We start from the raw sequence: 23,943 nt of genomic DNA, 5'->3' as shown, positions 1-23,943 counted from the left end.
TGAAAACTTACAGATCTAGACAGACATCAATAAAGAATAAACACAAACATCAGAATAATATTTTATGGCTACCATCCTGTCCACAGTCGTAAATTCTTTCTCAAGAAAAACTAAAACTAAAAATTTAATTTTGTTCTCTATCACACTGATCTGGTCCAGTCTCCCTATGTGACTTGTATACAAGATTTTTGGACTAAATATAGTGAAACAAATCATAGACTATAAACGCCCTATATGTTACTCTTTACATCTCCAAAGGCATATGAATAAATTATTCCACTAGGAATATTTATCAGTCATGAAGCATTTCCTTGTAATTTCAGTCAAGCTTGTAATAAAGCTAACATATGAAAACAAAGACAAGTTTCCTAGATCACATTTCCTTGACAACTAAAGGCAGAGTTATGTCACATTCCTTTGGTAGAAAGTAGCTAGCAACTCTATTTTCATTACATTTGTTTTCTTTTCCCAGCTGTATTAAGATATAATTGACAAAAATTATATATATTTAAGGTATACAACAAATGAGTTTACACACACACACACACACTGTAAAATGATTACCTGCATCATAGTTACCATTTTTTGCGTGTGGTGAGAAAATTTAAGATCTACTCTCTTAGCAAATTTCAAGTGTATAATACAGTATTATTAACTGTAGACACCAGAATATTTTCATCATGTAAGTGAAAAGTTTGTTACACTTTGACGGATATCTCACATTTCTCCCACCCTACTCCTAACCCACTGTGAACCATTTTTCTACTCTGTTTCTGTGAGTTTGACTTTTCTAGATTCAGTTTACTAGGTGCCTTACAAATTTTTTTGATCCTAATCAAAGCCCCGTATGGCAGGTTATCACCATCTTCACTAAGCACAAGAGCAAACTGAGACTCAGAGAAATTTAAGTCATTTGTCCAAAGTCACAAAATGAACAAAAGGAGAGTTGAAACTCAATGGAAAAAACTGATGCCAAGTCCAGAGCCTCTGACCAAGGATATAAGACATAGTGAAATGTTTCAACTAGAATTGGCAGGTGATGGAAAATTATTCATGTTCTTCCAGAAAAAAATTATTCTGGTTTTTCCTGAAAGAGGGTAAACTTGCTTAATACATGACAGATACACTGTAAGACTGAATCATCCCAAACAGTCAACAATTCTGATGCCTCCAGAGCTGAAAGGTAGCAAAAAACAAGTGGCCAGGAAAGGAATTCAGGAAAGTCATGGGTCATTTCAGATTTCTGAAATGAGTACATTTTCTTTCTTAATATCCCTAAAAACTCAGGGTTTTTCAGGCTGCCACAGGCTTATTTTAAGGACCTCTAGGAAGGGAAATTCCACAATCATCAGTCTACTCCCAACAATCTTCACCATCATGAAGGACTGTCCGTATCCACAATTACTTCTTCCTTCCTCACCACTCTTTCCCTCTTTAATCAGGCTTCCACATCTACCACTCTTAATGAGACTAATCTAAAAAAACAGAATTCTTGACTTGCACATAGGTGTTTCAAAGAAATTTATAAACCCACTATAAAATGTGTGCAAAACCATGAGCACATGTACATTTTTCTGAGAGACGCATCCATAGTTTTCATCAGATTTTCCAAGGTATGTGACCTCAAAAGGATAAAAAATGCTCTTTAAGGTCACAAATGACAATATTGTGCATTAATTCTGATAATCATTACTTGGTTATTCAGTTTTCTCTGTGCCTCACTTGGTAACAATTATTACCCGAAGATGAAATCCTGAAATATTTCCTTTCTAGAATCTGTATCACTGGTATCATTTAGTGATTAGTGTTCACCACCTCAGACTTCTAACATTTTGTTTCTTTTTCCTCCCCCAAGAATCTGAGCACTCCTTCTGTGCTCTCTATATTCACTTCCCTAAGTCAGTGATTCTTAAAATGTGATCCCTGACCAGCAGCAACAGCAGTTATCACCTGAAGATGTTAGACATGCAAGTCACTCCAGCCCCACGGTATGCCCAATAAATCAGAAACTCTAGGGGGTAGGTACCTATAATATGTGTTTTAACAGGTCCTGCAGGTGCATGTTCAAGTTGGAGAACCATAGCCCTGGGCACAAAAAGCTTCAACTCTATTATTTGTCTTTAAAATATTTAATGGACATTAACTGCATACAAGGACCTCACCTTAATATGGCAACTTTCAAAAATGGATTTTACACCTTTCACACATTCCCAAATTCTGAGTTGCCTAAAGAACATATGCAATTCTTGCATTACCTCAAATTGAGTCCAAAACCAAATTCATCAACAACCCTCCCCTCCACGACACCACACACACAAACACAAGCACAGAACACAAAATTTATGTATCATATTTAGTGGCTGAAAACCTCAGTCTCATTTACTTATTCCTCTTTTTCCACATATAAATCTCAGTAAGAATTCATGGATTCTTTTATGCCAAAGTAATTTAGATTTACCCCTTGCTTTCCATTCTCATACCACCACCCCAATCTGGGACTTAACCTTATCTGCTGCACTAAGTCTAACTGGTAACCTCCCCAGAGTTAAGCGGCAGAGCCAGGAAATGAACCCAGAGACTATCTGACCCCAGAATTCAAGCTCTCATTCGCTAAGCTATATTGCTTCCTTGGAGTAAATCAATAAACTAGTATCATTTAACTCCCTACTTAAGATCCTAAACATCTTATAATAGTACCTAAGTCACACTCATTACTTTCACACTCACAGCCAAAACACCTATTTCACTGATGTATCCACCATTCTCTTCCTGTGATCCAACACTGAGTCCTTCTACACTAGGGCTCTCCATTTCCTTAAAAGCCCCCAAACAATGCATTTCTGTTTAGGACAGCAGGAATGGCATATATATCAATAAAATAAATACCAATGTAAATTTTCAGGACAGCAGAAAGTCCCCAAAAACCAATCAAATTTTGATTCATTTGAGATTATCTCTCAGAACTAAACAACAAATACTTTCCTACTAATCCTATAAAGCTTATCTAGAGAACTTCCACTTAGAAGAACAAATGGGATAAATAGGAGACAAATATCAAAATGAAAGATTTAAGCATAATTGTAACAATAATCACACTAAATATAAATGATCTAAATACCCCCAATTAAAAGCAGAGACTGTCACAGTAAGAAGCAAAAACTATATGCTTCCTACAAAAACTGTATGTATTGCTTCCTACAAGAAATGCATTTTAAACATAAACATACAGAGATCAAAAGTAAAGAACTAAAAAAGTTATACCATGTTAACAGTAATCTAAAGAAAGCTAGAGTGGCTAAATTAATCTCCAAGTAAATTTCAAAACAATATTACCTAGGATAAAGATAATCATTTCATAGTGACAAAAGGATCAATTCATAAATCCTAAACATCTGTGTACCTAATAACAGAGCTTCAAAACACACAAAGCAAAGTGTGACAGAACTATAAGGGGAAAAAAAATAAAAGAAAAATCCACATTTATAGTCAGGTATTTCAATACCTCTCTCTCAACAACTGATATAACAAACAAGCAAAAAAAAAAAAAAAAAAAAAAAAAAAAATCACCAAAGACATAGTAGACTTGAACAAACACTATCAACCAAATTGTCCTAAACTGACATTTATAGAACACACCACTCAACAACAGCAGGATACATATTCTTCACTAGTGCACACTAAACATTTACCAAGATAGATGATATACCGGGCCATAAAACAAGCCTCAGTAAGTATAAAAGAATTGCATTCATACAAAATTAATTTTCTGAATACAAGAGAAGTAAAACAGAAAAAAGAGAAATAGCTCTGGGAAATACCCAGGAAAGGAAAAAAGAAAAGAAAGAAAAGGAAATACCATAGTATACTGAAATTCTCCATAAGTCATAATGCATATACATCCATAATAATGTAAATACTAAAGAATTATCTAACCAAAAGTTGCATTATAAACATATTTGGAGTGGAAGGGGATGGGAGAATACTATATGAGAAAGCAATCATTTTATACATCATAACAAAAAGTAAAAATGTCTAAAAGTAAGGAAATTAAAGAAGACTTTAAAAAATGGAAAGATATTCCATGCTCTTGGATTGGAAGAATCAATATTGTTAAAATGGTCACACTGCCCAAGACAATCTACAGATTTAATGCAATCCCTATCCAATTACCCAGGACATATTTCACAGAACTAGAACAAATCATAATAAAATTCATATGGAACCATCGAAGACCTAGAATTGCCAAAGCATTACTGAAGAGAAGAAAGAGGCTGGAGGAATAACTCTCCCAGACATCAGACAATACTATAGAGCTACAGTCATCAAGACAGCATGGTATTGGTACCAAAACAGACATATAGACCAATGGAACAGAATAGAGAGCCCAGAAATGAACCCACAAACTTTTGGTCAACTCATCTTCGACAAAGGAGGCAAGAATATACAATGGAATAAAGACAGTCTCTTCAGCAAATGGTGTTGGGAAAACTGGACAGCAGCATGTAAAACAATGAAGCTAGAACACTCCCTTACACCATATACAAAAATCAACTCAAAATGGATTAAAGACTTACACATAAGACAAGATACAATAAACCTCTTAGAGGAAAACATAGGCAAAACATTATCTGACATACATTTCAAAAATTTTCTCCTAGAAAAAATAAAAGCAAGAATAAACAAATGGGACCTAATGAAACTTACAAGCTTCTGCACAGCAAAGGAAACCAGAAGTAAAACAAGAAGAAAACCTACGGAATGGGAGAAAATTTTTGCAAGTGAAACCGACAAAGGCTTGATCTCCAGAATATATAAGCAGCTCATACGACTCAATAAGAAAAAAATAAACAACCCAATCCAAAAATGGGCAGAAGACCTAAACAAGCAATTCTCCAAGGAAGACATACAAATGATCAAAAAGCACATGAAAAAATGCCTAATATCACTAATTATCAGAGAAATGCAAATCAAAACTACAATGAGGTATCACCTCACACCAGTCAGAACGGCCATCATTCAAAAATCTACAAATGACAAATGCTGGAGAGGCTGTGGAGAAAGGGGAACCCTCCTACACTGCTGGTGGGAATGCAGTTTGGTGCAGCCACTATGGAAAACAGTGTGGAGATTCCTCAAAAGACTAGGAATAGACTTACCATATGACCCAGGAATCCCACTCCTAGGCTTGTATCCAGAAGGAAATCTACTTCAGGATGAGACCTGCACCCCAATGTTCACAGCAGCACTATTTACAATAGCCAAAACATGGAAACAGCCTAAATGTCCATCAACAGGTGACTGGATAAAGAAGATGTGGTATATTTATACAATGGAATACTACTCAGCCATAAAAACCGACAACATAATGCCATTTGCAGCAACATGGATGCTCCTGGAGAATGTCATTCTAAGTGAAGTAAGCCAGAAAGAGAAAGAAAAATACCATATGAGATGGCTCATATGTGGAATCTAAAAAACAAAAACAAAAACAAACAAACAAAAACAAAGCGTAAATACAGGACAGAAATACACTCACAGAGAATACAGACTTGTGGTTACCAGGAGGGTGGAGGGTGGGAAGGGATAGACTGGGATTTCAAAATTGTAGAATAGATAAACAAGATTACACTGTATAGCACAGGGAAATATACACAAAATGTTATGATAACTCACAGAGAAAAAAATGTGACAATGAGTGTGTATATGTCGATGAATGACTGAAAAATTGTGCTGAACACTGGAATTTGACACAACATTGTAAAATGATTATAAATCAATAAAAAATGTTAAAAAAAGTCTAAAAGTGATAAATCAAAAAGTAGTAGTACACATTAATTATAGATGCACAGAGTATAAATTTAGAAGAAACAGAAGAACTGAAAGTAGCTGCTTCTCGGGAAAACTGGAAGGAGTAGGGAGGGGTGGAGCATTTTGTTACATGCAATATTTTGACTATTTAAATTATGCACTTGTAGTACTTTGACAAAATAAATACTTTTAAAAGAGGTTTCATCTACATCACCTCATTTGATTACTAGTAAGAAAAAGGTATAAAGACCCTCATTTGACAAATGAGTTAACTGATACTCCAGGTTAAGTAGCTTGCTATTACACTTTCTTTGATAACTATTTATATAACACTTATCATGGCATCACTTACACAGATAAATAAAGGAGAAGAAAAAAACAAATTGTTTTCAGTTCTCCTTTTTACTTATTTCTGTAATACTTTTAGTTTTTATTCTCTTCTACTGAAGATCACTAGTTTATTGGTTGCAAAGAACAGGCATATTCACAATTAACTTCCTGTTAATAACGGATTTTTTAAAAGAAACTGGAACAAAGATTGATTCTTGGCAAATGTGGAGAGTAAAACCCAAGATTAAACACTTCTTTTAATCGTTATTTTTAATTATGGTAAAATACACATAATATCAAATTTACCATCTCAACCATTTTAAGTAACAGTTCAGTGGCATTTTGTACATTCACACTATTGTGCAACCATCACCACCACAGATCTCCAGAACTTCTCACCCTACCCTTCATCTAGTCCCTGACAACCACCATTCTATATTGTGTCTCTACAAATTTGACCACTCTAGGTACCTCATGTAAGTGGAATCACAGTTATCTGTCCTTTTGTGACTGGCTTACTTTACTTGGTACAATTCCTCAAGGTTAATCCATGTTATACTTTTAAAACTAGCTTTTAAAGCAGTAAAAACCAATTTCTTTGATAATGCTGTGAGAAATTAAAGCACCAATGAATTTAAAAGATACTATTTAAAAAAAATTAATGCCTCCCTCTCCCCTAAACAATGATCAGGGCACAAAAAAATAAAAGAGTTAACGTCACAATTTTAAACTATCGCAAAAGGGCTTCTTGGTAGTTTATAATATGCACAAAGGAAGGGGAAAACTCAGTTTTGTTTCTGAAAAATTCAAACAATTACTTTTCCTCTAAGGTTGGTATACTTTTATGTTGTGCAGCACAGCTCTTTTAAGAAAGGGCTTCTGCAAATTCAGACTGAGTCTTTGTTTTCTATTTTAAGGGTAAGGCCACACAAAGACCCAAAGTGCTAACAATGTTATGTGTTCACAAAATACTGAGTCATGGTAAATATCTTATAAATCAGAAGCAAAAATAGCTTCCATTCAGTCACACAGCGCACAAGTAGAAAATACACGAAACCTGACCTTTACAACATATTTTGAAAAGGTTCCCTTGGTTGCACTTTAAAAAAAAAAAAACTAAAACAAAACAAAACAAAACAACAACAACAACAACAAACCAGGCTTGTTGTGTGCCTTTCCATTCCCCTCCAATTCTCTCACTCGTAATCTCTACCCTGAATATCCTGCATTTATTTCCATCTAAAACTCACACAGAGGTCCCAAACATCCTTTCAATGGAGCCACTAAACAAAGAATACCAGACTTTCAGATATCAAAAACACCACTCTGATACTAGGGGGCGCTGGTTTCCTGAATTTTGATTTAGGATGTAATGAGTCACCCACAGAATTTTAACAAGGACTGGTAACAATAGTGCCTCAAGTGTCTGACAAGCATTTAAGCAAGAGCTCTGCTTTTCACAGGCTCAAAATATTAACAAAAAGGAAAAAGCTTGCTTAAAACAAAGTCAGATATTTTATATGACAACTACATTATTAAGTGTTTTAGGCAAGACATCCATTTGTGTTTTATAAAGATTATACTATTTGACATGTCCGAAAATAAGAGATTACCACTCCTAAGACTGTCAATGATATTTCAACCCAAAATCTCCCACTGTCCAAAATCACCTGCTTTTTTTCTACATACTACACTATTTTTCTTTGCTATTTTTCTGGATACTATGTAGTTTCCCCCAACCCCTCAAAAGACAAAGTGTTAAGTATCCAGCACTGCCATTATCTAAGTTCTTAAACTGCTACAAAAGCTATAGGCAACACCATCTCTATATGACACCCACCGTATATACACAGTCCAAAACACAAGACCTCATTCATCCCAAAAGAAAAATGAACTTACTGCTTTTGACTTTACTTTCAATGGAGATAAATTTTGGCCTGAACGAAATATACAAAGTTTCTTCTCTTTTCTTTTTTTTTAGGCTCCTCCTCCAGCAGGACCCATTAAGAATTTTGAGAGAATCTTTTTTCTTCTTTATGATATCTCATAAAACCAGACTACTTGATAGAAGGACATCATTTTAAAAAAATAAAAAGTACTGCCAGAGAGAGAGAGAAAGAGAGAATGTGTGTGTGTGTGTGTGTGTGTGTGTGTGTGTGTGTGTGTGTGTGTGTGTGTATCTTGGGTTGAGAATAAGAAAAAAATCTATAATAGACTTTTGTCAAGTTCAGGAGGGTTTAAAGCACTAATGATGTAGAAGTCATTTTTAGGATATTTCAGTGACTCTTTAATTGCTACATGGAATAAACCTCATATATAACGCAAGCTTCATGTTTAAGAAATTTTTAAGATTAAAAAAACTGTAATCAATGTATCTTAAAGGATACTGGTGTGCATGCACCTGCACAAAGCTGTCTACTCTACCAAATCTATCAAACAATTAATAAACTTAACTTTGCAAAACAATCGGCAAATGAATTAACAGATGGTAAACAGAAAAACACATACAATCCCTAATAAATATTCAAAAAAAAAGTGTTGTTGCCACTTTGCTAAAGATTTCTTTCTGGTACCATCTTCAAGATTACTAACACAGCATAGTTACAATGGAAAAAGAAACAAACTGAGGCTGAAAGAAACACCTACGAGATGGAAAAATACATCACTTTACCCCCACCACCTCAGTTTACTCTGAAACTCATCCAATAGACATCTGGAATAAGCACCAGTGTTTTAGACAATGAAAGGCTCTAAGATTTCTTCCAATCAAATATTCTATGATCATCATTTCCCAATACCACATGATTAATGGGGATTCAACACTTCCAGACTTCCTAAAAACAGTGTTACAAAACACTTATTATTTACACTGGGTAACTGAATGAGCATAGAAGAAATGAACAATCTATAGCTTTCAGCTGCCATTAGAAGTCTAGAATCTGTGTTAAAAGTATTTTTAAGAGACTTTTCCTGACACTAATCTGTGCTTCAAACGTGGAGATTAACAGCTACTGCATCTTGTACCATATGAGCCAAAGAAAACACCACTGTCACTTTATGCAAAGCTGGTAAATTCAGTGATTTCTGAGGATGTTAAATATTTTCAAAATAATCTGTCTTAGCCTTGTTAGTTCAGCTACAGGTTAGAACAGTTAAGGAGAAGGCAGCAGCAGATTTAAGCCTTAACTGTCTTCATTCAGAAAATTGTTCAAACTTAAAATACTATCAGCCTGGATGTTAATCTTCAAAAATGGAGTGTGGGGCCTTTAATAATATTATTATAATGACTTTCTCTTAAAATCATCAGTAAAAAAAATTTTTTTTAAATCAGTAGGGCTTCAAACCTTTCATACGACAGAGTTTAAAATGTGTAGATTTAGTTTAACTTATCTTTTCCCTTTTTTTAATTGAAGTATAGTTGTTTTACAAGTTGTATTAGTTTCTGGTGTACAGCATGGTGACTCAGTTACACAAAGATATATACATATATATGTATATATACATAAACACATATTCCTTTTCATATTCTTTTTCATTACAGGTTACTACAAGCCACTGAATATAGCTCCTTGTGCTATACGGAGGACCTTGTTGTTTATCCATTCTATACACAGTAGTTTGTATCTGCCAATCCCAAACTCCCAATTTATTCCTCCCTCCCTTCTTCCCCCAATGATAGCCGTAAGAAGTTTGTTTTCTGTGTCTGTGAGTCTCTTTCTGTTTTGTAATTAAGTTCGTGTCATTTTTTCAGATTCCACATGTAAGTGATACATTTCTCTTTCTCTGATTTCACTTTGATAATCTCTAGGTCCATCCATGTTGCTGCCAATGACATGATTTCATTCTTTCTTATGGCTGAATAGTATTCCATTGTATGTATACATACATGCATACACATAAACACATGTACACACACTACATTTTCTTTATCCATTCATCTGTTGATGAACATTTAGGCTGCTTCCATGTCTTGGCTATTTTAAAAAGGGCTGCTATGAACACTGTGGTGCACATATCTTTTCGAATTAGTTTTCTCCAGATATATGTCCAGGAGTGGGATTGCTGGATCATACAGTAACTCTATTTTTAGTTTTTTAAGGAACCACCATACTGTTCTCCATGATGGCTGCACCAATTTACATTCCCACCAACAGTGTAGGAGTTCTCTTTTCTCCATATCCTCTCCAGCATTTATTATTTGTAGACTTTTTGATGATGGCCACTCTGACTGGAGTAAGATGATACCTCATTGTGGTTCTGATTTGCATTTCTCAAATAATTACTGATGTTAAGTATCTTTTCATGTGCCTGTTGACCATCCAGATGTCTTCTTTGGAGAAATGTCTAGATCTTCTGCCCACTTTTTGATTGGGTTGTTTGTTTAGTTTAGCTGGTTTAGTTTAATCTAATTAAACTAGCTTCCTCTAGTACAGAACTCATATTTTCAGAAACAATTTTTTTTCAACAGGGTATACCTACGTACTTTTTAATTGAATTATTCCATAGAAATGTATTCCTCTTGTTCTCTCTTACTCATATGTTAATAAATGTTCAAATGTTGTCTAAACCCATTACCAAGTCTTTATATGTATAACTTTCCCCTTGATGTCTACATTTCAATGCTTTTGATAAAGTCCTGTTTCTTCCTTCAAAATAAGTCCTATGGAAATCAGAAAAAACATAAGCAACTTCATGCTTACTTTGTGCCAATGCTGAATTCTAGAATTTATCTGATATATCAGCTAAAAACAGAACTGTTATTTTTAGTGTAGATACAAATACAATACTTGAATTAAATTTTGAGGGGTCTCCCTATGGAGTGAATTAGTCAACTGTCAATCTATAAAGATCTATTCAAAGACACTTGTGCTTTAAATATTTTATGAAAGTGCTGCTAAAATCCCAAATAGTCTTAAGTCACTGATAGCTCAGAATTCTATTATCATCTAAAAATAACATCCACACACTCTGGAAAAATCTTTCCTCATAATTTTCAAGTATCTTTTGGGGAAGGGGGTCTCCACTACATTGAAAACTTGACGTACTATATTAGAAAAATAAAAAGGTTAACACAGCTACAGTTTTATACACCCTCACCTTCCTAAACATAAATAGTTCAAAATTTAGAAACTGCACTAGAATTTAGTCTGCAGAAATTTAAAGAATTTTGCTAACATGCCTTGATCATAAAGAAAAAAAGAGATTTGAAATGACAAACTTAAATGTATTTAGTCCATGAGGAAATTTGTAAAATTGTATTTTATGGAGGTAAATATTTACCTTTCTTTCCCCCAAAAAAGTGCCAATCTTTAGTAACGGCTCTTCTTTGTGAGTCAGAGTTAAAACCATCTCTTTTACTCTCAAATGAGTGTCAGTCCCACTCAGAGGTGCCATGTTTTATTTAAAACATACTCTTTCTCAGTAACCACTTTGTTCTAATTGGCAAGGCAAAGCCAGGTCCCTAAAGCACATAGCTCGTTATATTCAGTTTGGATTACAAAAACACACAATGAAACAAACTGCATCAAAATGTACAAATTAACGTGCAGGAGTATGGGACAGGGAGGTGGAATTAGATTGTAACACAGAACAAAATCCACAGGGAGGCTGGGGAACAAATCACTAGTGTCTCTATAAACTATACAAGGTTTCCAAATGAGCAAATACACAAGGCAGAGGACAGGCTTTTCCATAACTCAACCAAATTGCTTAAATATGGATACAGCAAAGCAAGACTTTTTTCCAACACTATTATGCTCACATGTATGAAAGAATGCTAATACCAGCAAGAAGGTTTAACAAATGAAACCTGCAGATTGCACTATCTCAATATGAAACTCATCTTTGCCTTCACATTGACAATGTGCAAAACAGCCCTGCAATTAAATCACACCTCCAAACATTTTTTAAAAAAAATCATCTGAGAAGCAAAACACAGGAGACTAAATTAGAAACAGTGCTTCACTATGCAGTGCAGAGAATAAGGTTAATGAGCTAAAACTTTTATGAACAAGAACAAGAAAGATATTAATAAAGATCTCACCACCAAAATAGAAAATGTGTTAGGCAGAAACACTACCCCCCACACACACACACCTTTCCCCAAATTAACCACTCTGTGTAGCTTCCAGAATGTTTCTCTGATTTTCCCTTGAGATCTAAAGACAAACTGCAAATGAACTAAAAGAAAAGAGAACAGGAAAAGTATGTAACCCTAATCTACACACAAAGGCAAAACCATGCCACTGCTACATCCTCGGAATCCCATCTACACCAGCTACCTTCACTCCTGACAATATCGAACAGCGGGAGGAGATTGAGATTAGTGTCTAAACAACTAAAGTCAAATTCAAGTTCTCTGCTTTAAAATTTATTTAATCTTGGGAACATTACATAATCCATCTGAGCTGCAGTTTCTTTATCTTGTAACATGGAGATACAAAATCATCAAAGTTGTAAGGTTCAAATGGGATAATATTGTGCAAAATGGCCTTATAATACATGAGGGCTGCAGAAATCTTAGTTGTAACTATTGCAATTACTTCATCTCAAGATTTTATTGTCTTCTTAGAAAGAGAATTGTGCATGCCCTTCCTCCACCTTATTTCACAAACAGTAATTCTTGTTCCACTTCTATTTTGAGTATCCTTTTTTGACATTCCCTTTTAAAAATTATGTACCGCTATTATTTTTCTCCAAACCAGAAGTGTTAGGTTAAGGTATTTTCTTCTTCTCTATATCAAATATTTAGTCTAAAAGTAAATAAAGAAATTTAAACCTTTAGTAATAGTTAAGACTGTTAACATACAGTTAGTACTACACCTTACACAATAAGAACCACCTGAGCAGTGGGGCTTTTAAATGATATAAAATTCTGTATCATTAAAGATCATATTTTAGTTATACATTAATGGCCTGAAAATAATGCCCTATTATTTTTCCCTCCATTCCTTCTATGGACTAAGAATTAAATGTAAGGAGTTATAACCAAGAAAAGCATCAATAAGCAACCTCATCATGACCCTCTAATTCAAGCACAAAGAAAACAGCCAGATTAAGAACCACTCTAAGTACCTGTCACATGATGGAGTCAAGACCACTGAGGCACCAAAGAAGTCTCATGGTGCTTTCCTGAGTCTACCCGAGAGTTATCCTTTCTCTCACCAAACCTAAAAAGTAGCCCATAAACCTAAGGGATCATTCTAATTTTATTTGCATTAGTCTATTGAGAACATGAAACATTAGCATTTAACTCATGTCAGAGGGTTAACCACATCTAACCCAAGCAGGTCTCAGAACTAGAGGTCTCCAAGCCTCTTTCACAGAGATGCAACATCAGCACAAAATTTTTAAAACAAAAAAACCCTTACATGTCTTTTGGTTTTAAAAATAGTTACATACTCCTGCAGTGGATTAAATGGTGCATGCCCTCACAACCCACCAAAAAAAAAAAAGCCCACTTGGAACCTGTGAATGCAATCTTATTTGGAAAAAAGGACCTTTGCAAATATAATTAAGGTTTTGAGATAAGATCACCTTACATAAGGGTGAGCCCTAAATTCAGTGACACGTGTTCTTAGAAAAGACAGACACACATAGGACAGAAAGCCATGCAACAATGAACAAAGAGACTAATGTGTCTACAAGCCAAGGAAGGCTAAGGATTGCTGGCAGAACCAGAAGCTAGGAGAGGCATGGAATAGATTCTCTCTCAGAGCCTCCAGAGGAACCAAACCTGCTTGCTAACATCTTAACATCTTGATGTCATACTTCTGGCCTCGAGAACACTGAGAGAATAAGCTTCTGTTGTTTTAAGCCAGCAAATTTGTGGTAATTTGTTACAGCAACTCTAGGAAGCTAATACCAATAAGATAATGTACATTATAAAATTCAACGATTTTTAAAGAATGATAAAAAATAAATATAAGTAGAAATTCTAATATTTGTTCTTTATGCCTCAATGGACAATCCCATGTGCCATTACAGAGATCACAGCTTTAGACCAGAAATAAAGCCTAATGACAAAGCCAAACTAATCTTAAAAGACTCAATGACTTCCATTTTACCTAAAAGAATGACACATGGTCACAATTTTTCTACTTAATGCCTAAAAGAAGCTGCCTTTTTGCTACTTATAGCACTGAGCATTTTGTTTCCCATTAGAAATGCAACAACTATTTTTGACATAATTTCCATAATATCATCTTCAACACACTGCTTCATTTATCTTGACTAGCATGATAATTAACCACACAATTTAAAAATGCTTATTAGTAAGACAGCAAACTGCTACAGACTAAGAGGTTAGAAAGGGTTGCCAGAGTTCAGCTTCCCTAATCAGTTAAGGACCTGCTGCCTCTGACTTGCTTTCATTTGAGACCAAGGAAGCTACACCACAAAGAATAGGGTTTCTAATATAGAAAGTCTTAACATATTTAAGCAAATGTTAATATATATATATACATATATATAAAACATGAGGTTACAACTGTAGTTTTTTTTTAAGCAGCTGAAAACTACTTATATGTTGTCTATTAACAGGGGACTAAATAAATTGGGGTACAGCATGAGGGGGACCTCTAATTTATCAACCAAACTGGGACACTCTGAGAAATACAAAGGGATATTATTAATTTCACTGGCACAAAAAGCATAAGACTCCTCTGATAAATTAATACATTAGCTATAATAGAATATTATAATAGTTAAAATAAATTAGAGCAATGTGTGTCAACATGACTGGTTTCTAAAAGCATTATTTAAAAAAAAATACAAGCTGTAGAATGAATAGTGTAACCTACCACTTACACACAACAAAAATAGAATCAAACAGTGTCTATAAATACCCATTCATAATAAAAAGTATAAATATAACGATAATGAAGGATAATTACCTCTGAGGCAGAAACAGGATGACTAGGGTAAAAGAAAACTATCAATGAGATTTTAGTTCCCTCTTAAAACTGTTATAAAGCAAAGGGGGGAAAAAGATAAAATGCTAGTATTTGTTAATTCTGGATTCGCTTGTGGACATTTATTGTATTACTCTCTATAATATTCTGAATTTCAGACACCCAAACCAGATACCCACCAATGGACACATAATGGTTGAGAGAATGTGATGAGCTAAACTGTCCCTTTTTAACAAATAGATGACAATGTAATGTGCACATCATACTTGAATAATCTGTCTTGGACTTTTGGCTTTAAAGAAATCAAGGATACAACAGTAATCAAGTTAACAGAATTACAAAGACAGAAATACCCTATTCAAATGTTTCTTTTTTTTTTCTTTCCTTTTTTAAATGCTTTTTTTCTTTCCTTTTTCAGTTTTATTAGTCAAATGCTTCATTTTAAGAGCAGCAGCTGCCTTTCTTCTGAGAAAAGGCAACTTGAAAAATCAAGGCATGACAAGCACATACAGATGCTACTGTACTACCCAAACCTCACCATGCTATAAAATGACTCATCTGAGTGGGTGTTTCATCTTATATTGTTTTACTGATAGGTACAGGGTTTCCATAATTTCTAAAAGGAAACATGCATTACAAGAAGTGCTTAAAATTTGGGGATTCACTCTGTTCCTCTTACTGCAGATCTTCAAAATTCAGCTGTAATCTACAATTCTTTCCTTTCAAAAGTGACTAGAATCAGGCCACTTCTACTCTGAACTTCTAATAGGAAATGGAAGCAGAAAAGAAATTAGAGTGTAACTCCAAAGCAGTAAGAGGTTTAGTTAGGTTCATGAGGAAATATTTTAATTTACTTGCTATGAAATAGGAATGTTACCCTGTTCTGAAAATAACTATGAAACTCAAGTCACATCGAGGAAAAATACTTACATTTGGTTTAACTACCATTCCATCCTACGCCCAGCACTGCTGTATCACTTACCTTGAATGTCAACAGAGATCCCCTATGCTGCAAGCTACAGCCAACTTTATTTTGCTCATTCCAGAAAGAAACTAACCACTTCTGGAGTCCATCAGACATAAGCAGAACGCAATCTACTTTTTAAAATGAACTTTTACTTTTTTGGTGGTTTTACCGGTGTATACAGTATCTGTCAAAATTCACCAAAGTGTACATCTGGAGTATGTGTAGTTTACTGTATAGGAACCATACCACAATAAAGGCGTTGAAAATTTAATATTTTTTACAACTATGTTAATGATAAAAGTCTCAACATAAAGAAAATCCAAATTAATTAAAATCCCCCACTGAATATTCCTATTCTGAGACTACCCAAATCAATTTTTCATATACCTTATCCAGCTTTATCTCATGAAAGTATATACATGTAAATTATGTGTAGTCTAACTAAAAACACTAGACTACACATACTGCTTTGTAGTCTTCTTCATCAGCATTTAATGTCCCTGTGATATTTTTAAAAGGGGGGAAAAATCCCAAACAAGCATTTTGAGTTTATATAGAAAATTAGACAGCAATGAACAAGCTTCATAATTTTCAGACTGGATACAGAGTATGCAGCAATGAGGAAAATGAAACCTTGCTTTAATACTGGATATTTCTATCTCTCATTTTAAAATTAAAATAATAACTATATGACAGTATCAAGAAATAGTCAAAATGAAAATGAAATTACTATATAGAATTAACAATTTTCTCACCGCTGACAAAGGCTGGTAACAGAAATCTATTAATTTGTAACAATATTTTCTCCAATGTTAAATATCAGGAACCAGCATCTAAGGTCACTCATTTGAATGGGTACTTTGAAACAGATTCCTACAAAACCAAGTACACAGTTAGCTCTAGAGTCACACTAGAATATGCTTCCTACATGTATCATTTTTTTATTTACTGCAATATTCTTCACCAATGAGGTATAAGACACAACTAACCATGAAACAAAGGTAAGCCTGCTTAAACTATCCTTCCACTAAGAAACATATATTTGAAAAGCTACACTGAAATTAACTTTCAGAAAATTAATCATTAGCTTATAGTTTAAGAGATACTTTATCCACATTTTTAATTAATCTTCCCCTGACAAGAGATCCCTTAAGACTTTAGTTCTTGTGGTCTTACCCCTTTCTGTAAATCAACATAGTAATGCATTAAAAGTATTCCTTTTTAAAGGAACTATTCTGTAAAAGGTGAAAGAAGGGAAGGGAAGAGGAGGGGAGGGGAGGGAAGGAAAGGAACTTTTTGTACTGTGAATAATCATCTCTCCTTTATTTTTCCAATTTTATGTGAGTCCTGGAATAGCAAATTTCTTAAAAGTCTTAAATAGAACAATATGTTCAGATCATGTCTACAGTTGAAAAGAAATTGCTCACTTTCTCAATGAAGTACTTTTGTCAGTCTATAAATAATAGACATTTCAGTGTCCATTTTTAAAAGAAATCATTGAAAATTATTAAAATAATCACATTTAGTCTAAAAGTTCACAGGATCAACTTGGTTCTTCTTATACTGAGCAACTGTCATCAGTGCTACTCAGAGAATCTTTGGGACATCTTCAGGCTCACTCCCTTACAAAGTATAAAATGGTCTATGGATTATACCTACTTACTGGTTACCACACTCCTCTGCTGCCCACAGCAAGCATTTCCAGAGATAATGCCACTTGATGGAGGAGTTACTTCAGTCAGTTCTTTAAAAATTTCTGCCTTCCCCAACTGTGATCATCCCATTTGGTGTTTCTGTTACACATACTTTCATTTAGCAAACCCGTTCTGTGAAAATCACTGCTTTAATGATAGCTGGGCTTAAATATGGTAGTACAGGAAGTCTTTGTGAATGTGATACTAATGTCCCTAAATATCACACCAGTTGGTATCTAAAACTCATGAACTCCCAAAATGGTTTTCACTCAAACAGAACACAGTACCGGAGGCACTGCTACCTTCGTAAAGAGGCAGGACTACCCTTTAGATGCTATGCCTGACTTTTCACATATCTTTCATCATAGCAGTACACAACTGGATTTAGTTCATGCTTTCACACAGAAAATCATATAATCCAAATTAGTCAAGAGCTCAGAACAAACAAAAATCACAGGAAATCAGATGGTTAACATCTTACCTAAAGACAGAAAGGAAATGTGCCCTATCTTGCAAAGAAAATGAAATCTGAAGTAACTCAATGACTTTCCAATGAATTTCTGCAATTCCGTGATTTTAAACTTTTTAAACCATACCCCACACAGTAATATATATTTATATCACAAACCATTACATGTTATTTTCATTTATATATGTAACTAAAACAAAGGTTTCACAGACAATACTTACCCTTAATATTTGTGATGTGCTGATTTTCTAATGTACTCAATTTTTAAATGCTAATCATGCCCCCCCAAATTGATTTCTCTAGCCACTAGTGAATCACAACACCCACGATTTGAAAAACTGCATTAAAAAGTAGTGTTTCAACCAATAAGTGTTTATATCACCGTAAGTACCATTGCTTTCTATTATAGATATTTACTGATTATTTTAGTAAAGTCATACAAAAAACAGTATGAAAATGTTTAATGAAAGAAAAGGATAGTATGACCAGTAGAATATTATAAAGGGAATAGAAAAGCCAAGACTAGACCAATAAAAAGATCATCAAATAGCTTTAAAAACTGGAAAGATCTGTCACAAGACCAATCAATTACTTATGTTCAGGGGTGCATAAGCACCATCCTTTTCAACAGTGTAGACATTCTTTCCATAGCTTTAAGTAAACTGCATATCTGTTAAGCAAAGTCCTTTATTTAGAAATAATATTCTAAAAATTAACACTCTCGACTGGGAAGGATAATATATCAACTCAAAAGTAGGATAAACCTTACCCAAACTGCAGGTATTTCTGGCTCCTGCTCACAGAGCAGTCTCAGCCTTAAGAAAGATACCCAAATTTCCAAACAAATGTACAGAATTGTGACGTGAGGAAGGAAAATACAGAACATGCCAAAGGAAGATTGATGGATAAGGTAGAAACCTAGCAAAGGAATAGAAAAAAATGTAGTATGGTAAAATTAACTTTTGCTTGTTTTTGTTTTAGACTGAAGAATAACTTCAGATAAAGAGAAGCCAATAGAGCATTTTAAATCCACTGTACCTCAAATTATAATACCAGAGTCAATCATTTATTGGTGCTTCCCCAGAGTACTTCCTTTCAATGTCCTAGTGATTCTGGCATAGAAAATCTTAGATGATAGGGGTCTTCAGGTCAAAGGTACTGTAAGGCTAAAATATTACACATTCGGGGTGGGGGAGACCTCCTAACGGCCTTAAATTATCTCAGCCAGGCCAAAACAGGGTTCAAGGTGAGAACTGTCAAAAATTAAAAATAAAAATAACACTTTCCTATTTCAAAGAGAGAGATTTTGGTTGAGCTGCAAGCTTAGGAATAACAAATCTGACCACGTTAGACATTCTTTTACATACATCCAAATGGCTGACAGACATTTCTTATTCTAACAATTCAGAGAAACACTTCGTATATAAGTTACCAGCACTAATGGTTTCAGTGGTTCTTAAGTAACTGTTACTTTCCATATACTCATCTCCTTTCCCATCTTATTCCTTCTTCTGACCTCAAACAGCCCAAGAATCTTTCATAAAGAAAAGAGAAAATACCTGAAGTGACATCAGTTGATGAGGGTAGGTACTCACTATTAAGCAGAGTATTTCATTACAGAAACAGTTGACAAAATTAACTTTAAACTAGCAACCACAGTTCCTAACCTAGTACCCTACTATCTATCTCAGCAAGATTTTAAACATGTTTTTACTCATTTCATTCAGTTTTATGCAAACAAGTTATAACAAACTTACATTTCCACCACACAGTTTTGAAAAGGAATCCTGAAAAATCTCTTTAACTAACCTAATGGTACACAATAGCTATTTTTAAAGTAGTTTTTCCATCTTTTAAAGAACTGTGTACACTTTATGAAACACTTTTAAAAGACTATTTAAAATCACAGTGGCTTTGGCCAAAGCAATCATGTTGTCCTGTATATCTCAAGCCTCTGCTGCAATAATGCATTTCCATATGCTCCCTATCTTCATACAGAAACAAAATTCACAAATGTATCTTTAAAGTTCAATGGTCTTTCTTTTCAATTTCAAAAAGAACACCAAATGCTGCTTGCGCAAGCAAGCCATTATTTACTAGTCATTCCTTTCAACTGATGTTGGGGAAATCAGGGGTGTAGGGGTAAAGATAAAGAAAAGAGAGTATTTTCTTTATATGCTTGAAAATATCCTCTTTATATTTTCAAAAGTAAAAATGACAAAGCTGTGTAGACACAGACCACCAGAGATACAATAAATAATGATGGCCATAGAAAATAAAACTGCAAGAAGTCCAAAGAAACACAAAGACCATGGCTGAACTGTCTCCATGGATAATTTTTTAAACTTTATATTTATTTAGGGACATGAGACAGTTCTTTGAATATTCGATGTGAGCTACCCGACTCAAAGGTGCCTGGTTTCTCCCAGAGCCACACTTCACTGAATTATAAGGGGCACCTAGTTCTATGCTGAGATGATATTAAGCAGGACCCTGTGCTCCTCCTCCAAACCCCTGCCTCTTGTTTATAGAAAAGCTGAAGTCTCCCCATCCTCCCTGAGTCATAAACAAGCAAGCTTAAGCAGCTAATGATTGGGGCAATGGAGTCACAGACTCACTCTCTGATGCACATTCCTAAGTTGTTTTATGACCAGACCACTTTCTTAGCCTCCCCTTCAGTAACTGTTACGAAGGCAGTTGCCCCCAGGATCATACCCCTGGCCCCTCCATCACACAGAAACCAATTACTCTTGTCTAAGTCTCAGGAGGCAGTTGCAAAGAGAAGAAACAAGAACTGGTTAGAACCAACTAAGCCCAAGGTGGTGGCGGGGATGGGGTGGGGTGGTAGTTTCCAGTGGACCTAGAGCCTTATTATAAGCTCACTGTAATGTATCAGCATGCTAAATGACACATCCACCAGTGCCATGACAGTTGACAACTGCCATGACAACAACCAGAAAAGTCTGTACAAGGACTGAAAGACCCACATAAGAACTGATTGGCACTGTCACACTAGGACATGATGGCAGAAACATCCCATAAAAGTCCACATAGCCCATCCCAGACAGAGCTGTCTCAACCAGCCATCTTGGCTGATGGCTCCCCACTCTATCCTTTTCCTCTTCTGAGCAATAAAGCAGCTGTTCACTTTGTCCCTCTGCCTCTGCTGCAAATTCTTTCACAGCCAGGCAGCGAGGCCCCACCTTAGTGGGCCTCCTAATTTAGGGGTCCCTCTAACCACTGACAGAGACAGATACACAGTTTAACACACAGTTTCCCTCATTGCTACTTCATCTTTACTATAAATATAAGTAAACTCCATCAGTGAAGCAGCATTTCTTCGTATCTGTAATTGTAGGTATGCAGAGTAAGAAAAGCAGAATACATTCACTTAACATGGCAGAGATACTGTTAAAAGTTGGATAAAAAACAAATTTACCAGTATTTTTTTCCTTTTAGAAACCTGAAGTATTTAACAAATTCCAAACTTTTAACAGATACAAACTGCCAACTTCCCCAACCTTCCCAAATCCATCCCATCTATCCCCTAGTTTAGGCATAAACGTGAAGGTCTAAAGCTTACACAATGATTATTTCCTTGTCCACATAGCATAATGAATAGAAGATGAAAACTGATAAAGATTTTCTCCTTGACCAAATTCTAGCAAGGCTCCTCTGAGCCCTCTTCTCAACTAGACTTCAACCTTGACCTATAAAAACCCTGACTCTCAACACAAATGACTTCGTACACTCATGTCCACCTACATTAAAAGATTTAAACAAATACTAACACAGTTTTTAACAGCTCAAGGCCCCGTCCCTAGAATGACCTCTAGCCCCTCTTACAGTGCTTGTCTAAGAAAGCTCAAAGTTGCCAAAAGAGTTTTAGGTTTGTTCTAGCCAACCCCTGACTATAGACCCCTGACCACTTTATTGTAGTGCATTTACTAAAAAGGGTTTAAAATTGTGAATCCTTCCTTTGAGATGTAAATGTATCTCATATAACTCAGTTACTCAGGATTGTTTTTCTCAAGGATATGAAAGCCATTCCTTTAAGATGTAATCATCAGGAAGGACAGGCCTCAGTCTCTGCAGGAGGATAAAATCCTAACTTCAATAACTCAACTAATAGACACAGTCAGCCTAATCATCATTTACTGTGACCAACCATTTGTAATTTTTCTATTTTCCTGACTATAATGACCAAGCTAGCAACCCCTCTCTACTCCCTCATTCTCCCTTTAAAATGCCCAGTCTTCTCTGCACAAGTCCCCTCTTCCCTACCTGCAGCAGTGAATTACTGATTAAAATCTGACTTTACCACTTTAACTTGTGTCCAGATTTATCTTTGACAAAATGAATAGTGAAAGTTGAACATATCCCAGTTAGTAAAGACTTAGTTATTATAAAAAATCATTAGCTGTGAAGTTCTTTAAAAACAAACAAATAAACAAAAAACTTGAAGGTTTTAACTTCATTCTGGGAATCACCCAATCAGCATTCAGCATTTAGGGGGGTGGAAAGGGCCAGTTGTCATACATCAAGCCTAAATCCTTCATGTTACAAATGATGACTTCAATGCCCAAAGAGATTAAGTGACTTACCCAAAGTGATTTCAAGGAGGGATTGGATTAGAAAAGGCTAATTTAGCATTATACTCTTCCTGACTCCAATATGAAAATATTCATTCTCTTGTATTCACATTGGTAAAACCAACATTCACCAATAATCATTCAAGCCAATCAGAGAGTAACATACATTGCTCTACTACAACACAAGTGTTACAATTCCACTATATGCCAGCAACTGTAAACTAAGGAAAGTCTGTTTGGTACAAGTATACATAAGATTTCATTTCACTCAGGAAACTGTTTCCTTGATGAGAAACTGCTTCTACACACAAGCCAAGAAATTAAAATCCCATGCATAAAACCAAAGGAGGGTAGAGAGTCTTCAAATGATTTAGATAGTCTTAAAAACAACCAAAAGAAAAAGAAAAATAAATTAAAAACCCTTTATCTGCACTTACCAGCAAAGCATTTGGAACAGAGGTTCATAGTCTTGCTGGACCTGGGGCAAAAAAAAAGAAAGAAAAGAAAGAAGAGCTAAAAATTCAGTATCACTCTAATCAAAACATAAAGATGTTTGAAACATAGGCAAAAAATTTCCCAGCCAGGGAACTGAATTAATAAACTAATAATAAGTCCCTAACCATCCATCCCTCCCCACAACAAAACAAAAACAAACAAAACAACAAAAATAAAACAATACTTGTTTGTTTATACGTTTGTTATCTGTGAGCTAGCCAATGCTTTATTTTTTGTGACTAGCAGCTTATGTAGGGGCAAGTTCAGAAAATACTGTAATATGCCCAGAAGAGAACAGAGGAGTCAATTTATCCTATGATTACCACATTCCTTCTGTTTACACTTAAACATTTTCCGCAAAGTTATCACTCAAAAAATGAGGAATTTTGTCTCTTAAAGGGTAAAACTTGCTCCTAAATTTACACTCAATTACCTCTATAAGACTACTTGAACTTTTGTTTTCTTTCCCCTCATCCTAGTCCAATTTCAGATCCTGGTCACATTATGACCTTGCCTTTTAAAATTCTTTCTTTGTACGTTCCCAATCAAATGATTTTTCATGTCCTTTCATCTGTTAATAGCCACAATTCACTGAATACTAACTTGGATGGACACTTAACATACCTTATCTTAATCTTCCCAACATCCCTGAGATTGGGTACTACCATACTGCTTT

The 23,943-nt window shown here is 35.0% G+C and overlaps 1 protein-coding gene across 1 annotated transcript in view; it reads right to left on the bottom strand.

The window, feature by feature from the left end:
• Positions 1 to 23,943, bottom strand: part of ZFAND3 (zinc finger AN1-type containing 3) — a 287,031-nt gene that overhangs the window by 171,004 nt on the left and 92,084 nt on the right. The window contains exon 2 of the mRNA XM_031434790.2: positions 23,210 to 23,250. Coding sequence (XP_031290650.1) covers positions 23,210 to 23,250 — 41 coding nt within the window. The remainder of the gene's footprint in view (positions 1 to 23,209; positions 23,251 to 23,943) is intronic.

The sequence above is a fragment of the Camelus dromedarius genome, chromosome 19 (genome assembly GCF_036321535.1).
Source record: "Camelus dromedarius isolate mCamDro1 chromosome 19, mCamDro1.pat, whole genome shotgun sequence".
NCBI classification, from domain to species: Eukaryota; Metazoa; Chordata; class Mammalia; order Artiodactyla; family Camelidae; genus Camelus; species Camelus dromedarius.
Note: the sequence above shows the minus strand (reverse complement) of the source record. Positions and strands in the feature narration are given on the sequence as shown.